At 40.0% G+C, this 22,280-nt stretch overlaps 1 protein-coding gene and 1 long non-coding RNA gene across 2 annotated transcripts in view; both read left to right on the top strand.

The window, feature by feature from the left end:
* The window catches only part of Rimklb (ribosomal modification protein rimK like family member B), a 10,377-nt gene extending 539 nt beyond the window's left edge, over positions 1–9,838 (top strand). The window contains exons 2-5 of the mRNA XM_021164870.2: positions 1,986–2,216; positions 4,966–5,052; positions 6,583–6,786; positions 8,570–9,838. Of these exons, the coding sequence (XP_021020529.1) occupies positions 1,986–2,216; positions 4,966–5,052; positions 6,583–6,786; positions 8,570–9,036 (989 nt within the window). The 3' untranslated portion in view covers positions 9,037–9,838. The remainder of the gene's footprint in view (positions 1–1,985; positions 2,217–4,965; positions 5,053–6,582; positions 6,787–8,569) is intronic.
* A 4,290-nt stretch (positions 9,839–14,128) lies between these two features.
* LOC110297082 lies at positions 14,129–17,912 on the top strand. The gene is made up of 3 exons (XR_003836982.1): positions 14,129–14,795; positions 15,243–15,407; positions 17,799–17,912. It is a non-coding gene; the product is annotated as an uncharacterized LOC110297082 (long non-coding RNA).
* The last annotated feature ends 4,368 nt before the right edge of the window (positions 17,913–22,280 follow it).

The following is a 22,280-nucleotide window of genomic DNA, read 5'->3' as shown; positions in this document are numbered from 1 at the left end:
CCCCTGTAGGTTTTTCTTAAGTAGGTAATTAATAGTGTGAGTCCTTATGGCCTTTTCAGACATCTTTACTCTTTTGCCTCCTCCTCTAGGCATTACTAATTAGAGTCCCCATNGCGCTCTTTCCTGATCCCCCATCCAGTCACCTCTACTTTGCTATTCCCTCCTTTATTACTCCCCTACCTCACCCTCCACCTTGGCAGAGGTTCCTTTTTACTTCTGGTTTTTGTAGTTACATTTCCTAGAGTAAGATGCAGGGCTAGGACCCTTATGAGAACATGCAGTGTTCTCTCAGTATATCTTATAATTCCATCCATTTGCCCACAGAGTCCATGCTTTCACTTTTGGGTGTTTGTAGCCCAGCAGCACTCCACAATGTATATGCACCACATCTCACTAACTACTTGTTTCTTGAGGGACATCAGACTGTTTCTGTTCTCTGACTGTTAGAGCCAAGGGACATAGCTAAGCTGGTGTTAGGAGGGTGGAGTGGATCAGATGGCAGATTTATGGTTAGCTTTTTTTGTTTTGTTTTTTTGATTTTTGTTTTTTAGGTTTTTTTGAAGACGGGGTTTCTCTGTATAGCCAGGGCAGTCCTGGAACTCACTCTGTAGACCAGGCTGGCCTCGAACCCAGAAATCCGCCTGCCTCTTCCTCCCAAGTGCTGGGATTAAAGGCATGCACCACCACTGCCCAGCTATGGTTAGCTTTTTGAGAATTCTCCATACTGGAGGAGAGCTTAGACCATTTTGTAGTAGAGTAGTGGCTTCCTTTCTTTCCCCTCACCCCTCAGCATTTGTTCTTTGCCATTTTGACTGGGATAAGAATCACAAAGTTTTGATTTGGGATAATAAACATTTACTTTGTTTTTGCTGTTCTATTTGTGCTGTCCTGGAAATTGCTATGTAGACCAGACTGGCTTCAAACTCACAAGAGCTGCTTCTGCCTCTCTCTCCTGAGTACTGCGATTAAAGGCATGTGCTTCCATGGCCAAGTTCAGTGTCCCCAGGCCCATTTTTCAGATAGGTTACTTGTTTTTTTTTGTTTCCCATTGTTTTGTTTTTATATTCTAATTATTACTTCTTTGTCATAAATGTATAGCTCAAGATTCTTTGGGGTTCTTCACTTTTTTTTTTTTCTTTTTCCTTTTAAATAATTACCCTGACTGCTTTCAACTGTGGCCAGGATGCAGTGGTCCATAGCTGACAGTCTCTTTTTGTTTAAGAATTTATTTTATGTATGTGAATACACTGTCACTATCTTCAGACACACCTGAAAAGGGCATTGGATCCCATTACAGATGGTTGTGAGCCACCATGTAGTTGCTGGAAATTGAACTCAGGATCTCTGGAAGAGCAGTCAGTTCTCTTAACCTCTGAGACATCTCTCCAGCACATCCCCCCTTCCTTTAAGTTGATTGTTTCTTTAGTTGTGACATCCTACTTGTCAGTTCTTGGTCTTAATTCTTGGGCAAATGGAGCACTGTTTAGATAGTCCTTTCCAAATATCCATATGGCTCTGGATACTGTGTCTTCTAGCAAGCAGTTCAGTGTTCAGGCTTAGGTCTTTGATCCATTTAGACTTAGTTTTTGTGTGAGGTGTTAGATGGGGTCTAATTTCATTCTTCTGCATGTGCACATGCAGTTTTCCCAGCACTATTTATTTTTTTGCTAGTATCATGCTCATTGGTAACCATATTACTGTGATCTAGAATGGTAATCACTCCAGCATTGTGGTTTGTTTATTGTTTTGGTTGTGTGGGATCTTTGTGGTTTCATAAGAATTTGAGGCTAGTTTTTTCCTTCTGTGAATGAGATGGAGATTTGGGTTGGAATTACATTGAATATATTCTCACGTTTTAAATAGTAAAGAACTTGCAAAGAAAAAGTCCTAGCCTTGGACTGAGACCCAGCAGTCTCATGAGTGGATTATAGGATTGAGCCACCATGTCCTTTTGTTAATAACACTCCTTCACTATTCTCTTTTAGGTCTTCGGATCAGTGGAGAGCTAATCTCTGCCTACCCACAGGTGGTGGTAGTGAGAGTTCCAACCCCGTGGGTGCAGAGTGACAGTGATATTACTGTTTTGCGCCACCTAGAGAAGATGGGATGCCGTTTGATGAACCGACCTCAAGCCATCCTTAACTGTGTTAATAAATTCTGGACATTCCAAGAGTTAGCTGGCCATGGTGTGCCTCTACCAGATACTTTTTCTTACGGTGAGTTAACAGATAAGAAGAATGTATCTTTTGGGGGCCTGAAGAGATGGCTTTGTAGGTTAGAGTGCTTACTTTATCAATGAGAACCCGAGTTCAGATAGCCTGCATTTCTGTGAAAGATGGATGTGTTCATGTATCCTGTAGCCTCAGTGCTGTGCAGGGTGGACAGGAGATCACTGGCTACCAGTCTAGCTCCAGGTTCAGTGAGACATTGTCTCAGGGAATAAGGCACATTCTAGTGATACAATAAGATACCTGGCATACTTTTTTTTTTTTTTAAGATTTATGGTTATGAGTGCTCTATCTGCATGTAGACCTGCATGCCAGAAGAGGGCATCAGATCTCCGTATAACCAGTTGTGGTTGCTGGGAATTGAATTCAGGACCTCCAGAAGAGCAGTCAGTGCTCTTAACCCCTGAGCCATCCTCCAGCCCCCCCTAGCATCCTTCTAGGATATACACATGGACTAGTGCATGTGTCACACATACACATAGAAACAAATAAAAAAGTGTTTAGTATCCCATATTTAACTAATAGACAAATGATTGGANCAGAAAGAGCTTATCTTATAGAAGTAACTTTCAAGATGGTTGTGGTAAAGAGGTAAAGGCAGGAAGATTTGAGTTCTAGGCCAGCCTAGATTATAAGCAAGCCACAGAAACATCGGAAGCAAGAAGTTTTCTTATGAGTGAATGCCTNCTCCGNGTATGCATTTGTACTACATGCATGCAGTGCCCATAGAAGCCAGAAGAGGTCATTGTGGGTTTCCTAGAGCTGGAATTTGAGCCTGTCATGTGGGAGCTGGGAATTTAACCANTGTGAACTGTCTCTCCTGCTCTGTTAATCACATTTTAAGATTAGCTTTGTGACATGAGGTTTAAAAGGTTTAGCACAAGTTTTCTATAAAGTCTTTGTAGGGACACTACTAGTACTTTCACTACTAGTAAAAGCTGCTAGCTACAGTGCTTAAACAAATGAGTACTTCTGTGTTCAAGTAAAACTTTATTGTAAAATCAAGCAGTAGGTCAGAAATACCCCATAGGCCTTGGGTTTTTCATAGCTTAATATTTGTATACTATTTAAGAAGATGACCTTATTAAAGATGGGCGGTATGCTTTAAAGCAGCACTTCAACTCTGTCAAATTGATGTGCTTTATCACTAAAGTGAAATATAAATATCACAGCCATAATAAGCCTGAATTGGTGTTTGTACTTGATCACCTGCCCACAGCAGACATCAGAGAGGCACATTTGAGTGGCACTGCTAATAGATATCACCATGTTGATTGTTGATTGTGTTTGTGTAAGGCTGATGGCCTTGAGCCTGCTCTGGAGCCAGGCTTCCCTCAAGCCTTCCAGCCTCTGCTTCTCTGCTGCGACAGTTGGATCATGCCATGTCACCCAGCTTTCTACAGAAGTATCTTTTTCTTTTCTTCTTTCTTTCTTTCTTTCTTTCTTTCTTTCTTTCTTTCTTTCTTTCTTTCTTTTTTTGAGGCAGGGTTTTTTTTTGTGTAACCCTGGCCTCTGTAAACCAGACTGGCCTTGAACTTAGATTGAGATTAAATACACTATAATTTTCTACAAAAGCATTTCTTCAAATAATGCTCAGTAGAATGAATGCTTGATGATTTAGTGAGGTTTTAAAATGAATTCCTTGTCTTACTATAAAGAACGGAATCCCATACCCATGTGTCCATACAGTTACTGCTTTTAGCATTTACACAAAAATACAAAATTAGTGTGAACCATTAATTTTCCTAATTTCCTAGGCTGATTTCCTAATGCTCTTGGCATTTTAGTTTGGGAAGGAGAAAACTGCTCACTAGACATATAATGGTGAAGGAAATTTCAAGTTGGACAGGCCAGTAATCCCAGCTACTCAGGAGGTAGATAGAGGTGGTAAAAACACATTTGTTAAGCACAGCTTGGACTATGAGTGAGTTCTAGGCCAGCTTTGGCAACTAGTGAAACTTTTTCTACAGTAAAAAATAGATACAGCCTGGGGAAGCTGGGTAGCCACAGTAGAGGACACTAAATCCCTATTCTCACCCAGCAGAAAAGTAACTTCAGAAGTGATTAAAAACTCTTTTTTCTTTTTTCTTTCTTTTTTTTTTTCTTTTCCTTCTTCTTTTTCTTTTTGGTTTTTCAAGACAGGGTTTCTCTGTGTAGCCCTGGCTGTCCTGGAACTCACTCTGTAGACCAGGCTGGCCTCGAACTCAGAAATTCGCCTGCCTCTGCCTCCTGAGTGCTGGGATTAAAGGTGTGCGTGCACCACTACTACCCGGCGATTAAAATCTCAGTATAAGATCTGAAACTATGCAACCACTAGAGGAAAACACTTAAGATATAGTGTGGATAGTTTTATTTATATAAATTTACACACACACATAGCAGTTATTATTTTGTGTATGGGTGTTTTGTTTGCATGTATGTATGCACCAAGTGAGCACTGCCAGTGGAGATCAGAAGTGGACATTAGNTCCTCTANAACTGGAGTTTTGAATAGTTAAGAACTGCCATGTGGGCACTGGGGAATAACTAGGTCTTCTGGAAGAGTAGTCAGTGCTTTCATTGAGCCATCTCTCTATCCTCCAAAGTGCAGTTTTTCAACAGATAGTAATACATATTTTCTTCAAGAAAAACAGAAATTAGCCACCAGTCTCTACTTTCCTTGTGTTGTGCTTAAAAGTGGTGTCCCCCCCTTTTTTTTTTTTACTATTAGCCAATTAATTTTTTTCCCTCAAACCAGGTGGCCATGAAAACTTTGCTAAGATGATTGATGAAGCAGAAGTGCTGGAGTTCCCAATGGTAGTGAAGAATACAAGGGGCCATAGAGGTGGGTAAAACTTGTGGTAATAGTATTTAGTTTGAAATTGCTCCAAACTTGCATTTGGCAAGATGACTGCTTCTGTTTAGAGGTTATGGTAGAGGTGTTATAGCATACATAAATAAGTCCCAAGTTAATAATACTCTTCAACAATAAATAATTGAATCAACCCTACCCCTCAGGTTATCTAGTTGGAAAACTTGAATATCAGTCTTCATTGCCGCCAGAAACCTGATGTTGTATCTCTAGAGCTAGCGTAATAAACATATAGCTTCCTATGTTTCCAAACTCCCACAGAAACAGTCAAGAGTGCTCTTTTTTTTNCCACATGCATCATGAAGAGCAGCCTCAGCGATGTGTAAAGTGTATAAAAACCAGTGTTCTGTATTAGTCGTTTTTCCATTACTTTGATAAATGCTTGACCCAAGCATCCATATTTGGAGTAGGTTTTTATTGTCTGCCCCAGAGTGCTACTTTATTAGCAATGCATTTTTCTTGAGTCATTCTTTTGAGAATGATGTTTTACTAGGTCTTTTCTCTGGGTTGTAATCCCCCAATATTTATCAGTATATTAACATTGTTTTTGAAGAATATGGTCTTCAGAAACTTGCACTGTGATAGTAGGTTGGCCAAAGATCTAATGTTTGTGCCAAAAGTGCCAGCTTTTTATATATGCCACATTGCCATTCTACCTATCCCAACTGTTAGACATTCTTTCCATATCAGCAATGGATCCATCCGATGCTGCTGTACTTACTGCACTTTTCTGCTCTGAGTATTTTCCTAGGCGAGGCTTTGAGCTTGGGACAGCAGCTATTTCTAGTCTATTTCTGATTCCTATTGCTGTGGTAGGTACTGTTGAGGTTTAAGCAGAAAGTATAGTAAATACAAGGATATGATGCATACCTTGACTCTGGGACATGTGGTTCAATATTCAGTCCGCTAAAGCCATGGCGTTTGTTGTTTATCTCTGCCTTCTCTAATATGATAGATAGTTAAGAACCTGGGACCTCCTATGATGAATGCTCAATAAACAAAAAAGCTGTGTACTGTCTGCGACTTAGTGTTAGGAGTCAGCAAAAAGGAACATAGAATCAGTTCCCCCAGAGAAGAATTATAGCCACATGTTAAAAAGAGCTACTTCTGCTGGCATAAAGAAACAAAGCAATGGGCCAGACTAGACAATTAAGAAACAACTTATCTATGATATTGCTATGTTACTGTGTTGTAATAGATTGTTAATATGTAATAGTTAAATAAGTCAGGGGAAAGGGGCTTGCTAAAGAATGAGCTAAATTGACTAACCTTTGGAGAATACAGTGCAGGTCCTCTACATTATAATCTTAAGGTAAATGATTAACCATAAGTTTGTTTGGGGAAAATCATAGTTTAACTCTATTATCTCAGTGATCCAACTAAACCACTTTAGTCAAAGAATACTATAAAAACATATAAGTATAATTGGTTCTGAATGAGTATATTGGGACCCAGTTTCATGACTTGCATGTATTGTAAATTTTTATTCTTTTTAAATCTTAGGCAAAGCTGTTTTCTTGGCACGAGATAAACACCATTTAGCGGATCTAAGCCACCTTATTCGTCATGAAGCTCCATATTTGTTCCAGAAATACATTAAAGAGTCTCATGGAAGGGATGTACGAGTCATTGTTGTGGGCGGCCGTGTAGTTGGCACCATGCTGCGTTGTTCCACAGATGGAAGGATGCAAAGCAACTGTTCCCTAGGTAAAGATACTGCAGCATCTTTCTGTTGGTTTATAATTGAGTGTGCTTTCCACATGAGAATTAGAGGTCTAGCATCATTGCTAGTGAATTGGGTTTCACTGGTCATGAATTTACTATTTTGTGCTAACTTAAATTTTCCATTTTTGTTTTTCATGCTTCTATATATTGTATGTTTAGCATAGTCTTCAGCCACTCTTGCTTTTCTTGCCTCTCTTCCACTGGTCTCTTTGTCACCTTAAAAGCAACAGGTGCTTTTAACTTTTTAGTTGGATATGTTATTTATTTATATTTCAAATGTTCAAATGTTTTCCCCTTTCCCAATTTCCCCTCCAGAATTCCCCCATTCTGTCCCCCCTCCTCCTGCTGTATGAGGGTGTGCTTCCACCTAACCACCTACTCCTGCCTCCCTGCCCTCGAATTCCCCTACACTGGGGCATAGGGCCTTCATGGGATCAAAGGCTTCTTCTACCACTGATGGTATCCTTTGCTACATGTACAACTGGAGCCATGGGTCCCTCCATGTGTACCCACTCCTTGGTTGGTGATTTAGTCCCTGGGAGCTCTGGTTAGTTGATATTGTTCTTCATATGGGCTTGCAAACCCCTTCAGCTCCTTCAGTCCTTTCTCCAATGCCTCCGTTGGATACCCTGTAATCAATCCAATGATTGACTATGAGTGTCTGCCTCTTATATGTCTGACTCTGGAAGGGCCTCTCAGGAGACAGAAAATTTCCAGAAATGTTCTTCTTTTTGTTCACANACACATAAATAATGAGGCATGAAAAGGGCACTGGGTCCCCTTGAAATGCAGTTACAAGTGATAAGCTACCATATGGATGCTGGTCTAGGTCCTTTGTAAGAACAACTAGTCCTGCCACCCCCCAGCCATCTCTCCAGTGCCCTCTCCTCATTCAATGGCTTACATACTTATGTACAATTTCCCAGATTTCCAACTTTGTTTTATGATTTTAAGGTTTTGGGGTTTTGTTTTTGTTTTGTATTTGATTTCATTGAGTGTACTTGTTTAGCTCTGTTGGGTTCTGAGACACTGGCTTTGAGTTTACTGTAGCCTAGGTTGTTGTTGAACTTGCTTCTGACTGTCTCTTTAGCACACACCACTCTCCCAAACTCTTCATTTCTTCTGTGCTCGTAACTGCTGAGCTTTCTCTCCAATCTACTTTGTCTAGTATGTGTGTATTAAATTATTTTAAGACAGTCATACTATAAAGCCTTTGCTGGCCTGGAATGTATTCTAGACCAGGGCGACCTCAAATCCCAGATCCACTGGGATTGTACTCTAGACATGATTGGCTTGTTANATTAAGTTAGATGGTCTATTTTTATACAAAGGGTTTTTTGTGGGNTTTTTTGTTTGTTTTTTTTTAATATAACCTTCCATATCTTTGGGTTCAAGTGGTTTAAGTAAGGTGAATAGAGCTCTATGTATATTGCTTCCTAAGTGTTCCTAAAAACAAACACTATGCTAAATCAATAGGAGTCAAGAAATAGCCATTCTCTCCTTTAGCCTCCTGGAATCCCCATCCTGTCCTGGCACTGTTTCGAATTTATGGACTGGAAACTACAATGGTTGTTTTTGCATTGTAAAATAACATCTTAACAACTCTGGTNTTTCCATTATATCAGGCATTGCACTCTAGACCTGAGCAGGTTGTAAGCACTATAGACTCTGTTCATTAGTAGTCTGATAATTANCTAGTCTTGATAGGGCAAAACATTAGAACTGTATTGCTTCCCCTCTAAAACTCCCACCTCTTCCCTTCCAGGCGGCGTGGGGATGATGTGCTCACTGAGTGAACAAGGGAAGCAGCTGGCTATCCAAGTGTCTAATATCCTGGGCACGGATGTGTGTGGTATTGACCTGTTGATGAAAGATGACGGCTCCTTCTGTGTCTGCGAGGCNAATGCAAATGTAGGTTTCATCGCCTTTGATAAGGCTTGTAATCTAGATGTAGCTGGTATCATAGCAGACTATGCTGCCTCCCTTCTGCCCGCTGGCCGGCTCACCCGGCGCATGTCCCTGCTCTCTGTGGTGTCCACTGCCAGTGAGACTAGTGAGCCGGAGCTTGGTCCCCCTGCCAGCGCTGCTGTCGACAACATGAGCGCGAGTTCCAGCTCTGTTGATAGCGACCCTGAAAGCACCACCGAGCGAGAGATGCTCACCAAGCTCCCAGGGGGGCTGTTCAACATGAACCAGCTGCTAGCCAATGAAATCAAACTCCTGGTGGAGTGACTCCACTGGTAAATAGTTAAACAACAAAACCCTTGTAAAACTGTCTCCCTGCACCCCACCCCTTCCCTTTAACCAACTTGCAATGCTGTTCATGGAGAATGTTCAGAAGGTTGAGTTACAGATACAGTAAGATTGGTTAGAAGAAAGGAAAATAGATGAGGCCCCTGGTAGTGATTCATTTATGGATTTCACAGAGGAATACTAGGTGACACACAGAGAAATGGCAGGCTCTCATGGTAACCTTTTCAGTTACGAATGAAAACCCTGCTCATAGGCCATGAGGAACGTGAGAGGTTTTTTTTTTTTTTCTCCCCATGGTCTCTTGCTTTTGTTTTTATGTAGAATGGTTTTGATCCAAGTACTTAGTAGCATGACTTCAGTTTCAAGATTTGTAAAGAGGAAAACATCCATTTAAAATACAGAAGTGTTTTAAATAATCTGAAATGTGCCGTTTCTCTCAGCTAGCATTTAGCGCATAGTTGTTTATGAACTCTAAGGGGCTCTGACTGGAATTTCTTTATTTTCATGTTTGTCTTTGTTTTTTTCCCCTTAATTTGGGTGGGAGGGTAATGTGACTATAATCCAATAAAGATTTTTAATAACAAAATTGGCATGTTTGCATGATGAAAGGGAAATGAACAGTATTGCAATGTCTGGTATACAAAGTAACATTTACTCAATGTAGATAAAGTTATACTAGTTAAAAGTTTGTGCATTGACTTGTATTTGTTAGTGTTTTAGTCTTTTTTTGAAGGATATATGCTCTGTTAATGTTGCATTTTTAATACATGCTGGTAACACCCTTGCTCTATGACTGCATCTTTAACAATGGCCAAAGTAAACAAAATGCTACTTTTGGTTAACAAGACACCACTCAAAACATACACATTTAAAAGTCTCCCTGCCTTCCTCTTTTTCTCATTTAAAGGATATAAAAGACAAGTCAATTTCTTAATGCTAGCTTTCTGTGTTTGCATTTTTCACATTTTAGAAAGGAGTATATATGTNGCATGCAAGTGTACATGTTTTATTCTTTGTTTACACCAAACAGAATANATTCTAGTGAATGGCATGATGGGAAGCAGTTTTTTTACTGATGAATTGCCTTAGACCTCGATAGTATAGAGATTATCCCCTAAAGACAACAGGAAAGTAGATGTTCCTTAAGCTTTTTTGTGTGTATGTATGTGTTTGTTTTTGTAGATTGCTTGGTGTATGATTTATTCAAGGCTACAGGCTTTTATTTAATGTTATGGCTGTGCATTTTCTTTATGCTTAAAAGATCTGGAGGGAGGTGGGTGGATGTTTTTTGGGGGGATTTATTTAAGTATTGAGTCTCATATAGCCCCACACCTAAGTCTTCATTCAGTACTGACCACTCTGTTTCTTTTTTTAATTGATGAAAGCCCCAAACTGCATATAAAATGAGCCTTTAAGTCAAGGAATAAAACAATCTAGTGATGAGTCTGGAAGATGTGTTAAGAAGTGGAGATGCTTCAGGGGTCAACATAATTTTTCCCTAAGCTTTTCTTGCTTCCCAGTGCTGTTTTTCTTCAGATGGACTTTAACCTAATTTCTTGGACACTACTTCAAGGAGACTTCAAGGCAATAATAAAACATCAGCATTAACCAGCTCTAACAGAGGTCTGATCATGCTTAATTGTATAGTTCTCCCATTTAAAAAANGAATGTAATAAAACTTGCTTTCCCCCATAGAATTAAGTATTAAAGTGGAGTGAAAGGTTTCATTGACAACTAGAATAGTACCTGTGACCGGTGCACTCTTCTCATCTCACCTCAAGCCTCACAAGGAGTTTATCTTTAGGGCACTTTAATTGCATCTGCACGTTCTGATTTGCACAGGATTATTTGGGAGTCATACGTACCTCTGCTTCACTAACAGAATAAAAGTACTTGGTACTTTGCTCAATGATCATATTTTGCAGGGTGCATGCTATTTGGTATAGACAAATAAATGAACTGTGTAATCAGATCCTAAGACCATCTGGTTGACACTTACATTATGATATACATGTATGTAAGTTCATGCATTTGAAAACAAATAGAACATCTTCACTTGTTGAAAAATTCACTTTTTTATGGTGGGGTAATAAAGAAACAGGAAAATTATAGTTTTTTTTTAATGCAAGCATTGCTCTAAGATGCTTTCCCAGCAGTTTCACTCCTGGTCACACAGCCACTGTGTTGAAGTGCAGCTCTCATCAGCCACCCTCGGGTGCCACACTCACACGCAGACTGTAAGTAGGGAAGGTGCTCATCTTAAATTCTCTCAAATTAAGGTAAACAATAAGAACAGATCATTCTGGAAGAACTCAAAACAAGTGAGAGTTGACTTATATTCATAACTTTTATATAGTCTTCATCACTACTGTGACAAAATGTATCAAATTTGTGTAATCGTGCCAAATATCTGAATTATTGTAAATTTTTTGTACACTGTTAAAATTGTAATCGTTAATTGTATTTTAATGATTCTGATTTTGTTTTTATGTTACTTATGATGAGAATTGAACTCATAGATCCATGCATTATGAACTATGCCACTTAAACTTTCTAATTGAGTAAGCTTTTTTGATACTTTGTTCATTTCTGCTGGCTTTTCTCCAATGAACTTTGAAATCTTTCTCTATGCTATCAATAAGAAACTACTTGGNATGTTAGAGAAATCCAGCAAGAGACTTGCTTTCATCAAGCACTTTATCAGACTTTAAGACAAGCATTGGAGGCACTGGAAAAGGTCCCTGACCATCAATCATCTCACCCAAGAAGGAGAAGAGTGGAAACCCAAATGCTCTTCACTCAGTGACCCCAGTGTGGGGCTGGGGGGTTAGAGACACTGTGAAATCAAGTCTTGTGTTATATTTTCTCCTGGTTCGCTGTTTTTGAGAAGGTTTGTGGGCTATTTGGCTGGTGAGACACGATCCCCTCCTAAGAACATGTAGGTGCTCAGACAGGTAACCTCTGCTGCTGTTTGTTTGTCTGTTTGTTGGCTTTTATTTAAAATTTACTTTCCTTGTGCTAGGATTATTTTTAAAAATGTAATATATTGCAGGATTCATAACCAGGTTCANTGCTTTGCTTTGTTTCTTAAAAAAATTTCACTTAATATAATATAGGCGCCTTGGAATGTTTTAGTGATGGACAGAAGTCTGCTGTTGGAATCATCTAGTCTTCCAGATTAGATTTGAAATGTTTTCATTTTGTTTTGGGGTTTCTGTGGTATTTTATTTCCTTTATCCCAGTACACTTTGCCATGCCTTTTGGGGTGGCTGCCTAACTCTAGGGAATTTTTTTTTATGATAACAAAAGTTTGGTTCTAAAATTTCCTTAATGTTTACATTTTTTAAAATTGTTTTTTAAAGAAGTATTCTAATATTTTGCACTGTTACTGTTCTTTGCCAGCCTTTTCAGGAGCCAAAATATACAAATACAAACAAACAAAAAATACTCAGAGAAAATACTTTCCTTCTTCCCCCTTCCTGCTGATGAGTGAGACGTTTTGGGAGCTTTGGGGTCAGTGCCCTTCTAAACTTCCCCTCCCCCAGTAACGCAGCTGCGCAGTGCGTGCTCAGTGCAGTGGCTCGGACCGTGCCCAGCCCAGCCTGCTGGCAGGTAATTGATTCCTCCTTAATTTTTATCAGAAGGCTAACATTTTACTTTAAAAAAAAAAGTTTAAAAAAATGTTTTCTTTGTGTAACATCTGCAAGCATTAGTTTATCATATCTTGGTTTTTACAAATGCATAAATATGGTAGCAAGTAATATGAAGACTTGGGGGTAAAAAAGGTTGAGTCAGCTGGGCTGAACTCAGGATGTGGGAATTTGTTCAGCCATTTAGAGTCTCCATTCCTTGCATATATGTCTATAATTAAGTTTTTCCCAGTGTGACTTTTTGGCTTTGTTTTGTTGTGGGTTTGTTTGTTTCTTCCATTGTGCTACTCTGGCTTAAGCTTTTTCAGGGCTTGGTGTTCCGAATACACAGTGAGCTCACAGTTTAAAGACATCAATTAGGAGTTGACAGGTATGGAAAACTAGAGGTGTGTAAAGGTAAATTAGGTTTTAGGTTTATATATGGTTTTAAAATACTCTGTAGTGTTTATTTGGCCATAGTGAGGTCAAGGGATTTGTGAAGCACAGTAGAAAGCACTTTAATCATGCATACCTCTGTATACATTACTGAATGTATACAGAAGTAATTGCTGTGGCCCGATACACTAGTCCTACAGAGATAAATGTGAATGGACTCAGATTCTAAAGCATACACATTGTAGATTTGAATATGTAAAGGAATATTTCTGAAGCACAGCATGGTGACCCAGATTTGTTAGCCAGGGTCATAAAGCAAAGTTAGAGGCAGAATAGAGGTATAGTTGGACAGTCTGATAGTCTTCTGTTAGTTATCTCTTCCCTTTTCGTCTATCCCTGTCTACTTACTGGTTCCTCCTTTCCCGTCCTTTCTAAGGTTTTCACTCTGAAAGCCAGTCCTTGTATTTTACATTTGGGGCAGCAATCTATAATAGAGGATTTCAGAGACATTAGCTAGCACCTTTTTATCTACTATCTTATGTTTTACACAAAGAGTGTAAGCATTTAGAAACCACTAGTTCATAAGAAACCCTAGCCCTTGGTGCTTTCTACACCTAAATAGAGGTGTGTAATAAATGATCATTAGCCTATTCTGTGCTTCAGTTGACACATGAGATAGGGACATCCTCTAGCNTCTTTTGATAACTATCTGTTGAACTGAACTGAAATGTACTTGTCAAGGAATCCATCCCAGCTGCATTCCTGAGGGATGTATGAAGTGTTCTGAGGAGTCCTTCAGGAGACTCTTGTTCTCTGGATGAGAATGGCCATCATTACAATGTTTGCATAGCANCGGGTGTGCAGAGTTTATTTAAACAACCTCCATTCTGCTGCCCNATTAAATACTGCTGACTTGTAAGGAATCTTGCTTTAGATTTTATTGTATTCAAAGTTACTAGGTGGACCTTATATAGTATGTTTACCTGGCTGCAATATGGGGTTTGGGGAACATGAGGGGTGGGGTGAACTGTTGTTGTTTTAGGTTTCAGTCAGACAGACATCCCTGCGCCTCAGTTCCCAGAAGCACAGCAGGCCTCTAGGAGCATCCGTGGGAAAGGCGCAGTCCTGGCATCACCAGCTTCTCCTGCTCAGGCTCATCCCATATGCAGAGGTCAAAAGGGTGGGGCTTGAGATGGGGGAAGGAACGAGAACGTATAGGCTATGGCATTGCAGTGCTGCTGTTGACCAGCTTTTGGTGCTTCTGTCAGTGTGTTGCTTGTTTTAAGTTGGCAAGTCTGTACATTTATTTGGGAGGGTGGAAAAACAAGCCATTATTATTGCTAGTCAGTCTTGGAATAGTTCCTCAGTGTGTAATTTCAAATAAATTTCAGGTGTAGACTCCAGTGGCAAAGAATGGCAATAGAAATGAGGATTAGATTTTTAAAGGCAGAAGACATCATTCTGTCTTCTTAGAACCACGTTTGTTTTTCCCTACCCTGAGTTTTGCTGTGTTTGTAAATAGTTTAAGGCAAATACATTCATGGTCAGTCCTTTTAAGGGACTTATTGAATATTAACTCTTTTGCAAAAAAATACCCAATGCTTATCTGGGCATACAAATGCTACCCTATTTTAAATGTAGGTGGCGTATGAGTTCGTGCTTTAATGTATTCAGAGCCATTGGGCAATAAGCAGTCCAGAACATTGAAAGCAGGTAAAGCACCCAATACCCTTAGCTTCTAGAGTTACTTTAAATACTTTATAGTGTGTGTTCTTTAGGCAGTCTCTGAATTTGAAGTTGTAGGAAATTTGTAGGAGTTGTAGACTACCTAGATAAATTTTCCATCATATATCTATCCATAGTTCCTAGGAATACGTAAGGAAGGAAACAGCAGAATAGACGGTGGCTCTGAGACGATGACTGCANAGTGGACAGACGTTCCTCTTCCTTTCTTACCATTTTTAATTTTCCTAGGTTAGCATGAACACTGACCATATGTTACTTACTTGATTTTCTGTGACTGGGTTTTTTTCTGTTGATTATTGAGGTGGGATGGGCAAGATATGAAAGTGTTGATTCACNCGTGAAAATGTAATGCTAAAGCTTTTGTTTGATTTGAACAGTAAGCAAGGGCTTTTTCTATATACCCTTCTGCTGCAGCAGAGAGATAAACTGGTAGGTGGCAGCAGAGAAAGGAATTCTTCAGACTGATGGCTGTTGACCTTAAACCTACATAGGAGAAGAGATAGCATGTGACGTACCAAGTGGAGCGAGGGGCAGCACAGATGAAAACTGGACTCAGGAAGGCTGCCTCTTTACTGAATGGTAAGGTATTTCCAACCCAGAGGGAATATTTGCCTGTTGTGTAAGTTGTATTGTCACATCCTGGTGATGTGAAAACTTGGATGCCTGTCATTTTCTGCTTCAGGTTGAGTCTGACCTTACTGGTACATTATCATTCTTTCTTTACCTGATCATGTTTCCCCCCTTCCCCTCCCTCCTACCCAGNCCCCCCCCCNCTGTCTCCAGTGATTATTGAGTTCTGTGGATTGTATCCTAGATCTTCTGTAGTATTTTTTGGCTACTATCCACTTATTAGTGAGTACACACCATGCATGTTCTTTTGGGTCTGTGTTACCTCACTCAGATTTTCTAGCTCCATCCATTTGCCTACAAAACTCATGATGATCTCGTTCTTAATAGATGAATAGTATTCCATTGTGTAAATGAACCACATTTTCTGTATGCATTATTCATTGGNTGGACATCTGTGTTTCTAGCTTCTGACTATCACTGATAAATTGCTATGAACATAATAGAACACAAGTCCCTGTGGGATGGTGGAGCATCTTTGAGTATATGCACAGGAGTGGTATAGCTGGGTCTTCAGGTAGATCTATTTTTAATTTTCTGAGGAGCCACCAGATTGATTTCCAGAGTGGTTGTACCGATTTGCAATCCCACCAGCAATGGAGGAATAGTCATCTTTCTCCACAGCCTCTCCAACATGTGCTGTCACCTGAGTTTTTGATCTTAGCCATTCTGATTGGTGTAAAGTGGAGTCTCATGGTCATTTTGATTTGCATTTTCTTGACGTCTTGTTTTTATCAGTGTCTTAAAGCCCAGGCTGCCCTCAAATTCCTGATCCTTTGCTTTCTACCAATGAGTGCAGACATGCACACTTTGAACAGCACAGATAAATGGCCAAAACAATTGACCCACCCAAACAGGAAATGTTTCTCAGAAGCATATTTNTTAGGTGTTACATGGAAGTAATTGTTTTCAAATATACATGCTTAGAAATAGAATATCCAGAGATAGGTGATTGTTAATGGCTCCTACTAAGCTCTGTAATAGATTGAGTTATTGGTCCACAAACACTTTACTATGGACCTTTACATTATCAAATGTAGTATTGGATTCAAACTTATGTTATTCAGGTTTGCACTTCCAGCACTTTTACATGCTAAGCGGTTTCTTAAGTCCTGGGCAAGTCCAGGCAACATCTCTGCACTTGGGCTTCATCCCCAGAACTCATGGTGGGAGGAGAGAAGCAGCTTCGGAGAGAGTTGGCCTTTGATGCACTTGCACAAAGGACACAATAATTTAAATTAGGAAAAGACTTCCCAGTGTATAGAGACAGAGCTAACACTGTTTTTCTTCTATTTTAAAATGTTGTTTACATTGTTCACCATGCATTCTTTAATATCTGTAGTTACCAGACACATGCCCTGCAATGGGAGCTGTACCTAACCAGTGTAAGCCTGGGTGGGTCTTTTCAGAAAGTTCGCTAAAATAATCCATAGGTAACCACCTTGGTGTGCTTACTGCTCATATGCCTCTGCTTGTTGGCATGTGTGTCTGTTGTTTATGTGCACTTGGACTTGGCTCAGCAGTTGAAAGTGCTTCCTGTTCTTTGCAAACTCAGGTGGCTCACAAGCTCCTGCAGCTCTGGCTGCAGAGACTGAACTTTGGGCCTTCACCAGCCTTACATTCATACGTACACACCCACATGCATATGCATGAGTAAAAACAAAATCTTNTGAGTAAGGAAAGATGCTCTGCAGACTATCTGTTGAAGAGAACACATTCATACCATGAAGCCCGCCTCTGTTGCACAGTCCATTCCTGTTTTAGAAAATGAGTCAGTCTGTCACAGTGATGAACTCTTCTGAAGGTTTTTCTTTGGAAGATTTTAAAACTAAGAGGGACAGGTAGAGTCAGCAGGATGAGTAATAATAGTAACACAGTAGTGGGACACCCGCCTGTCCGGATGTCCTAATGTTGAAAAATAACAGTTTGTCCAACTATAGAAATGTTAAAAAGATTTTAAGGCTGAAAAAGATGACCAACTTAAATATTAATCTGAAATAAAATTCATTGTGCATGTAATGAAAATTTAACGTAGAGGACATGAGTAAGATTAAAGTTATTAAAGAATTAAAGTATGTTGGCTTTGGGTCACGTTCAGTAATTTTATCATGTAAGAATTTTCATTTTGCTTCCTTTTGAAGCGATACATTCATTTATAATAGCATTCTTTAAAAAATACTATAATTCGACCTGTGATTCTAGTTTTAAAAAATTATGACCATCAAATATCTTAACTAAGATTAATCCAAGTCAAAGAATGGTAACATTGATATTGCTGGTTGGCTTTTTGTCCTTTTCTCTTTTTCCAGTTTTCCCCATTGATGAATTTTGGTTTTCCCCCAGGTTCTCTCGATGTAACCAGTGATGTTCTGGATGAAGATAGATCTTTGTCACCTTTTAGAGGGGGAAAAGAATGCAGAATAAGAAAGAATCGGTTCTTTATATCTTGTTGCATTCAGTGTGGGTTTTCTTTTTCTTAATAAACACTGAATGGAAATAAAGTTGGAGTGTGATTTGTTCTTTTAGCAGCTGTCATTTGTACCCACTCTGTCTTATGTGTCAGTCCCCTCAGTCCAGGATTCTAGACTCAGCCAGAGTTCCTTCCATTCTTTCCAACAAACTGCTGTTTGCAGTGAAGTGAGCACTCCTTTGGTACGTAGGCAAGCACTACAGTAGTCCTGGATGGTTCCCGTCCCTTTCTGCACACAGTGCTCATGCTGACTAATTGTTGCTGTATGGTAATCTCTGAGGAATACTGCCTCGGATTTCACACCTAGCAATGGTTATACAGCCTCTGGACACATTTGTCTCCATAACATTTATTTCAAAAGAAAGTAAGCCAGGCGTGGTGGCGCACGCCTTTAATCCCAGCACTTGGGAGGCAGAGGCAGGCAGATTTCTGAGTTCAAGGCCAACCGGGTCTACAAAGTGTCACTCTTAGCAATATAGTGTACCCCTCAGGTAGCAGGCCATTATCAGTCCAATGAGAAGTATCCCAAAGCCAGCAATATCATGGCACTGAAATTATTTCTGCAAGAAAGTGCAAAACTTTTAGGTCCTGTTTTGTATAAAACATTTGTTGAAGAATGAGCAGATTGAATGTCTCATGGAATGACCTACAAACTGAGACTCTGGCACAGTCTAAGAGGAGTAAGAGTTGATGCCTCATGAAGTTAGTCCAACCCAACCTGTAAATAGGAAGCCACCCTTCATAGTAAGATGCCCAGGTATAAGGAAACGGTACCAAAACATCAAATCTAAACATTGAGTAGATGTCACCTTAATTAGAAACGCATGACCTTTGACAGATCAGGGGGATTTGTTTGCTTTTGGTTTTGGTAGTTCCCTATAGTCAGCTCCTTCAATAAGCAGCAACAGCCCTCACTCAGCCTTGTTTATAAAATCCATACATAGTGTATGTAGATGACGTAAGAGCTGATAAATGAAACTCAAAAACTGAATAGTCAAGAGAGTTTTAAGGAAAAGATACAAAGAAAGGGAAAAGCAGCAGACAGGAATGCTTTGGGGGGCGCAGAGAGAACAGACCTCATCTGCACGCAAGCCTGCCAGTCTGAGCAGGTTAGCCATTAGGGTGCTCTAGTACTGCTTACGTAGAAATGGCCTGACTGGTGTGCCCTAGGAAGCCTGATCTGACAGGTGCATCGGGTCAAGAGTGCTAGAGGCTGTCAGCCAGGTGTTAGTCCCAGTCGTGGGTGCCACATGCCCATGTCAACAATGTTTCACGNCTTAGTACTACACAGACACAGTTCACACACTTAGGGAACCCCTCCGTGGTTTCATAAAACTCTGAAATTTCCCCGTGCCATTACCGTGGTCGCTTTTCATGCTCTTAGGATTTGCGGCATGCAGTCCAATTTGCAAAGCCATTGGCACCTCGCCTAGAATCTCCTGCAGCTTCCCCTTGGTCTTTCTCGACCCTTTCTTAGACTTAGCCAGGTCTTCTAATCTGAGCACAAAGAAAGGTTGAAGCATTGTTCCTGGGCAGACTGTTACCGCTGGACCTGGAGTGATCACCAAGTAGTGTTTGTTCCCTAATAGCANATGATGAAAAGTGTAATCATGTTTCTTGCATTTTGTAAGGCATCTCCCAGCACACCCTTGACCACTGGCCTCCTAAAATATTAGAACGTTGGTGGAATCCTACATCCTTGTAGATTTTACATCTTCTAAGAATACATCGTAGCAGGGTTTTNTTGTAGTGGCTACCTTATGCTCATTCTACCCAGTTAGCACTTCACAAATGAAATGGGTTTTGTAGTACATTATCCAAGCAGCTTAATTACGTCCCACAAACTGCAGTGGGTGCCTGAAACGGCAGATAGTTCTAATTACTGTGTATATTCTGGTCTTTGTGTATAATGGGATGCTCCCCAGCACCAGAGTTAATTTTATTTTTCTGTGTCTCGTGTTATAATACCTCCGTGCACCTTTCTTGTGCTCTGGGCCATTCTCAAGTGAAATAAAGGTTACTGAGACACAACCAGTGAACGATAAAGCTGTCAGCTTAGTAACCAAGATAGCTACCACCAGAGCAAACAGGCAGAACGCAGTGTGGATATGCAGGTCGGAGGGACAGCCCAGCCCTAGTCTAGGTTGGGCAGCAGAAGAACACAGAATTCTGACTTGGTACACACAAAAGTGTGCTACTTAAACCTTTGGAAATGGGCCTGGAGTGTAGTCCTGTAGTAGAGCCCACACCTATCTTGTACAAGGACCTTAACACTCTAAAATAAAATAAAATAAAATAAAATAAAATAAAATAAAATAAAATAAAATAAAATAAACTTAGGAACTGTTGACTCTTCGAATATTCCATTTCATACCTTCAGACCATAGTTGATTGTGATTAACTAAAACTCCAGATGGTTGAGGGGTATTCTGTGGGACATACTTGAATATCAAAGATTAAACCATTCCCAGAGCAAAAATAAATGTTGTCTATTCCCTAGGGATGGGGACATTTCTGTTTTTCTTTCTTGATAGAAGAAAAAGATAACCCAGATTTACTAAATCAGAGATTATATATGTATTGTATAACTGAGTATTACCTAGTCTGTTCAGTATTACCTGGTCTGATGTCTGATATCAACAAATTTCTTTGGGTCTGAGGTGGATCCCAAAAGTGGCGGATGGAGGCCAGCTAGCCAACTACATTTCTTAATTACTTCTTTTTGAGATAGGGTCTCCCGGTGCATGTCTGGCTGGTTTGGAACTGGCACCACAAACCAGGCTGGCCTCAAACTCACAGAGATCGGCCTCCAGAGTCTTTCGATTAAAGGTATGCACCAATGTTCCTTGCATAATTTAATTTTTTTTGTCAAGATTTTAAAAATAAACGGTTGGAAAAGCTGACTCAGTGGTGAAGAGCAATGGAAGCCTGTGCAGAGGACCTGAGTTCTGTTTCTAGCAGACATTAGGTAGCTTACAGTCACCTGTGACTCCCAACTCCGCAGAATCAGACGACACGCACNTCTGTACAACAGATGCACGCACACACACACACACACATATTTAAAATTTTTAATTATGTGTTTAACTTGGTCTTACAAGGACATGAGATTTCTGTGGGTCTTTTGTGCATCTAACAATTGTATCAGCTATATGCATGTGCTGTGTAGCAGATTTCTAAAACTTATCCTGTAGAACTAAAATGTATATATTCATTCATTGCTTGTCAGATCATTTACCACTGCCCCAACCTCAGCCACCTNACTCTGCCCTTATCTTTTTTCATAGCATATCTAGAAGGTTTTCGTGTTTCATGTCATAGCATTTCATGTGCATGTGTGTGTGTGTGAACATGTGTGTGTATATGTGCATATGTGTGCACATGGTTTTTAACATTTATTTATTTTGATTCATGGTCTCTCTATGTAGCCCTGGCTTGCCTGGAACTCCCTTGCAGTTCAGGCTGGCCTCTAACTCTCAGGTCTACCAGCCTCTGCCTTTTTGAATGTGGAGATTAAAAGCTTGCACCACCATGATAGCCCAGCAAGCATTTCCTTTTTTAAAAGCTATATTATGGGCTGGAGAGATGGCTCAGTGGTTAAGAGCACTGACTGCTCCTTTCAAGGTCCTAAGTTCAAATCCCAGCAACCACATGGTGGCTCACAACCATCTGTAATGAGATCTGATGCCCTCTTCTGGGGTGTCTGAAGACAGCTACAGTGTACTCACATATAATAAAATAAATAAATAAATCTTTAAAAAAAAACTTAATCATATCTCACCAGCCAGAGGCAGGCATATCTCTGAGTTTGAGGCCATTCTAGTCTACAGAGTGAGTTCCAGGACAGCCAGGGCTACACAGAGAAACCCTGTCCCCCAAAACAAACAATAAAAAAAAGTTAAAGCGTAATCACCTCTCATCTCATTCCATGAATATAGCAATTTTTTGAAATTCTTATCTGTTAACGAATTTGAAGCTGGTCCCATAGCTATGTTGAAAGATTGTACAAGAGACATGAAAACATAGATATTTTTTAAAAAATTGATTTCAGTTCTTTTGGATAAATACCCTAAGGTGGTGCCATTTCTGGGTCGTTTAGTAGCTGTATTTTTAATATGGGAGTTGGGGAGGGGACTCTACATTGTAGCCCCACTATTTCTCAGTGAGTTTTGTTACAGGAGGTCGTCAGTGTTTATGGTAGACAGTTTTCCATAGGAGAAGATATATTAAAACCAATTTGCTGCTACTTGCCTCCTGTTGGTCGTACTTTAGAGCAGTGGTTCTCAGCCTGTGGGCTGCCACCTCTTTGAGAGTAGAAGTTTCTTCAAAGAGATCATCTAAGGCCATCAGAAAAC

The sequence above is a fragment of the Mus caroli genome, chromosome 6 (genome assembly GCF_900094665.2).
Source record: "Mus caroli chromosome 6, CAROLI_EIJ_v1.1, whole genome shotgun sequence".
NCBI classification, from domain to species: Eukaryota; Metazoa; Chordata; class Mammalia; order Rodentia; family Muridae; genus Mus; species Mus caroli.
The sequence above is the reverse complement of the archived record's forward strand: the minus strand, read 5'-3'. Positions and strand labels throughout refer to the sequence as shown.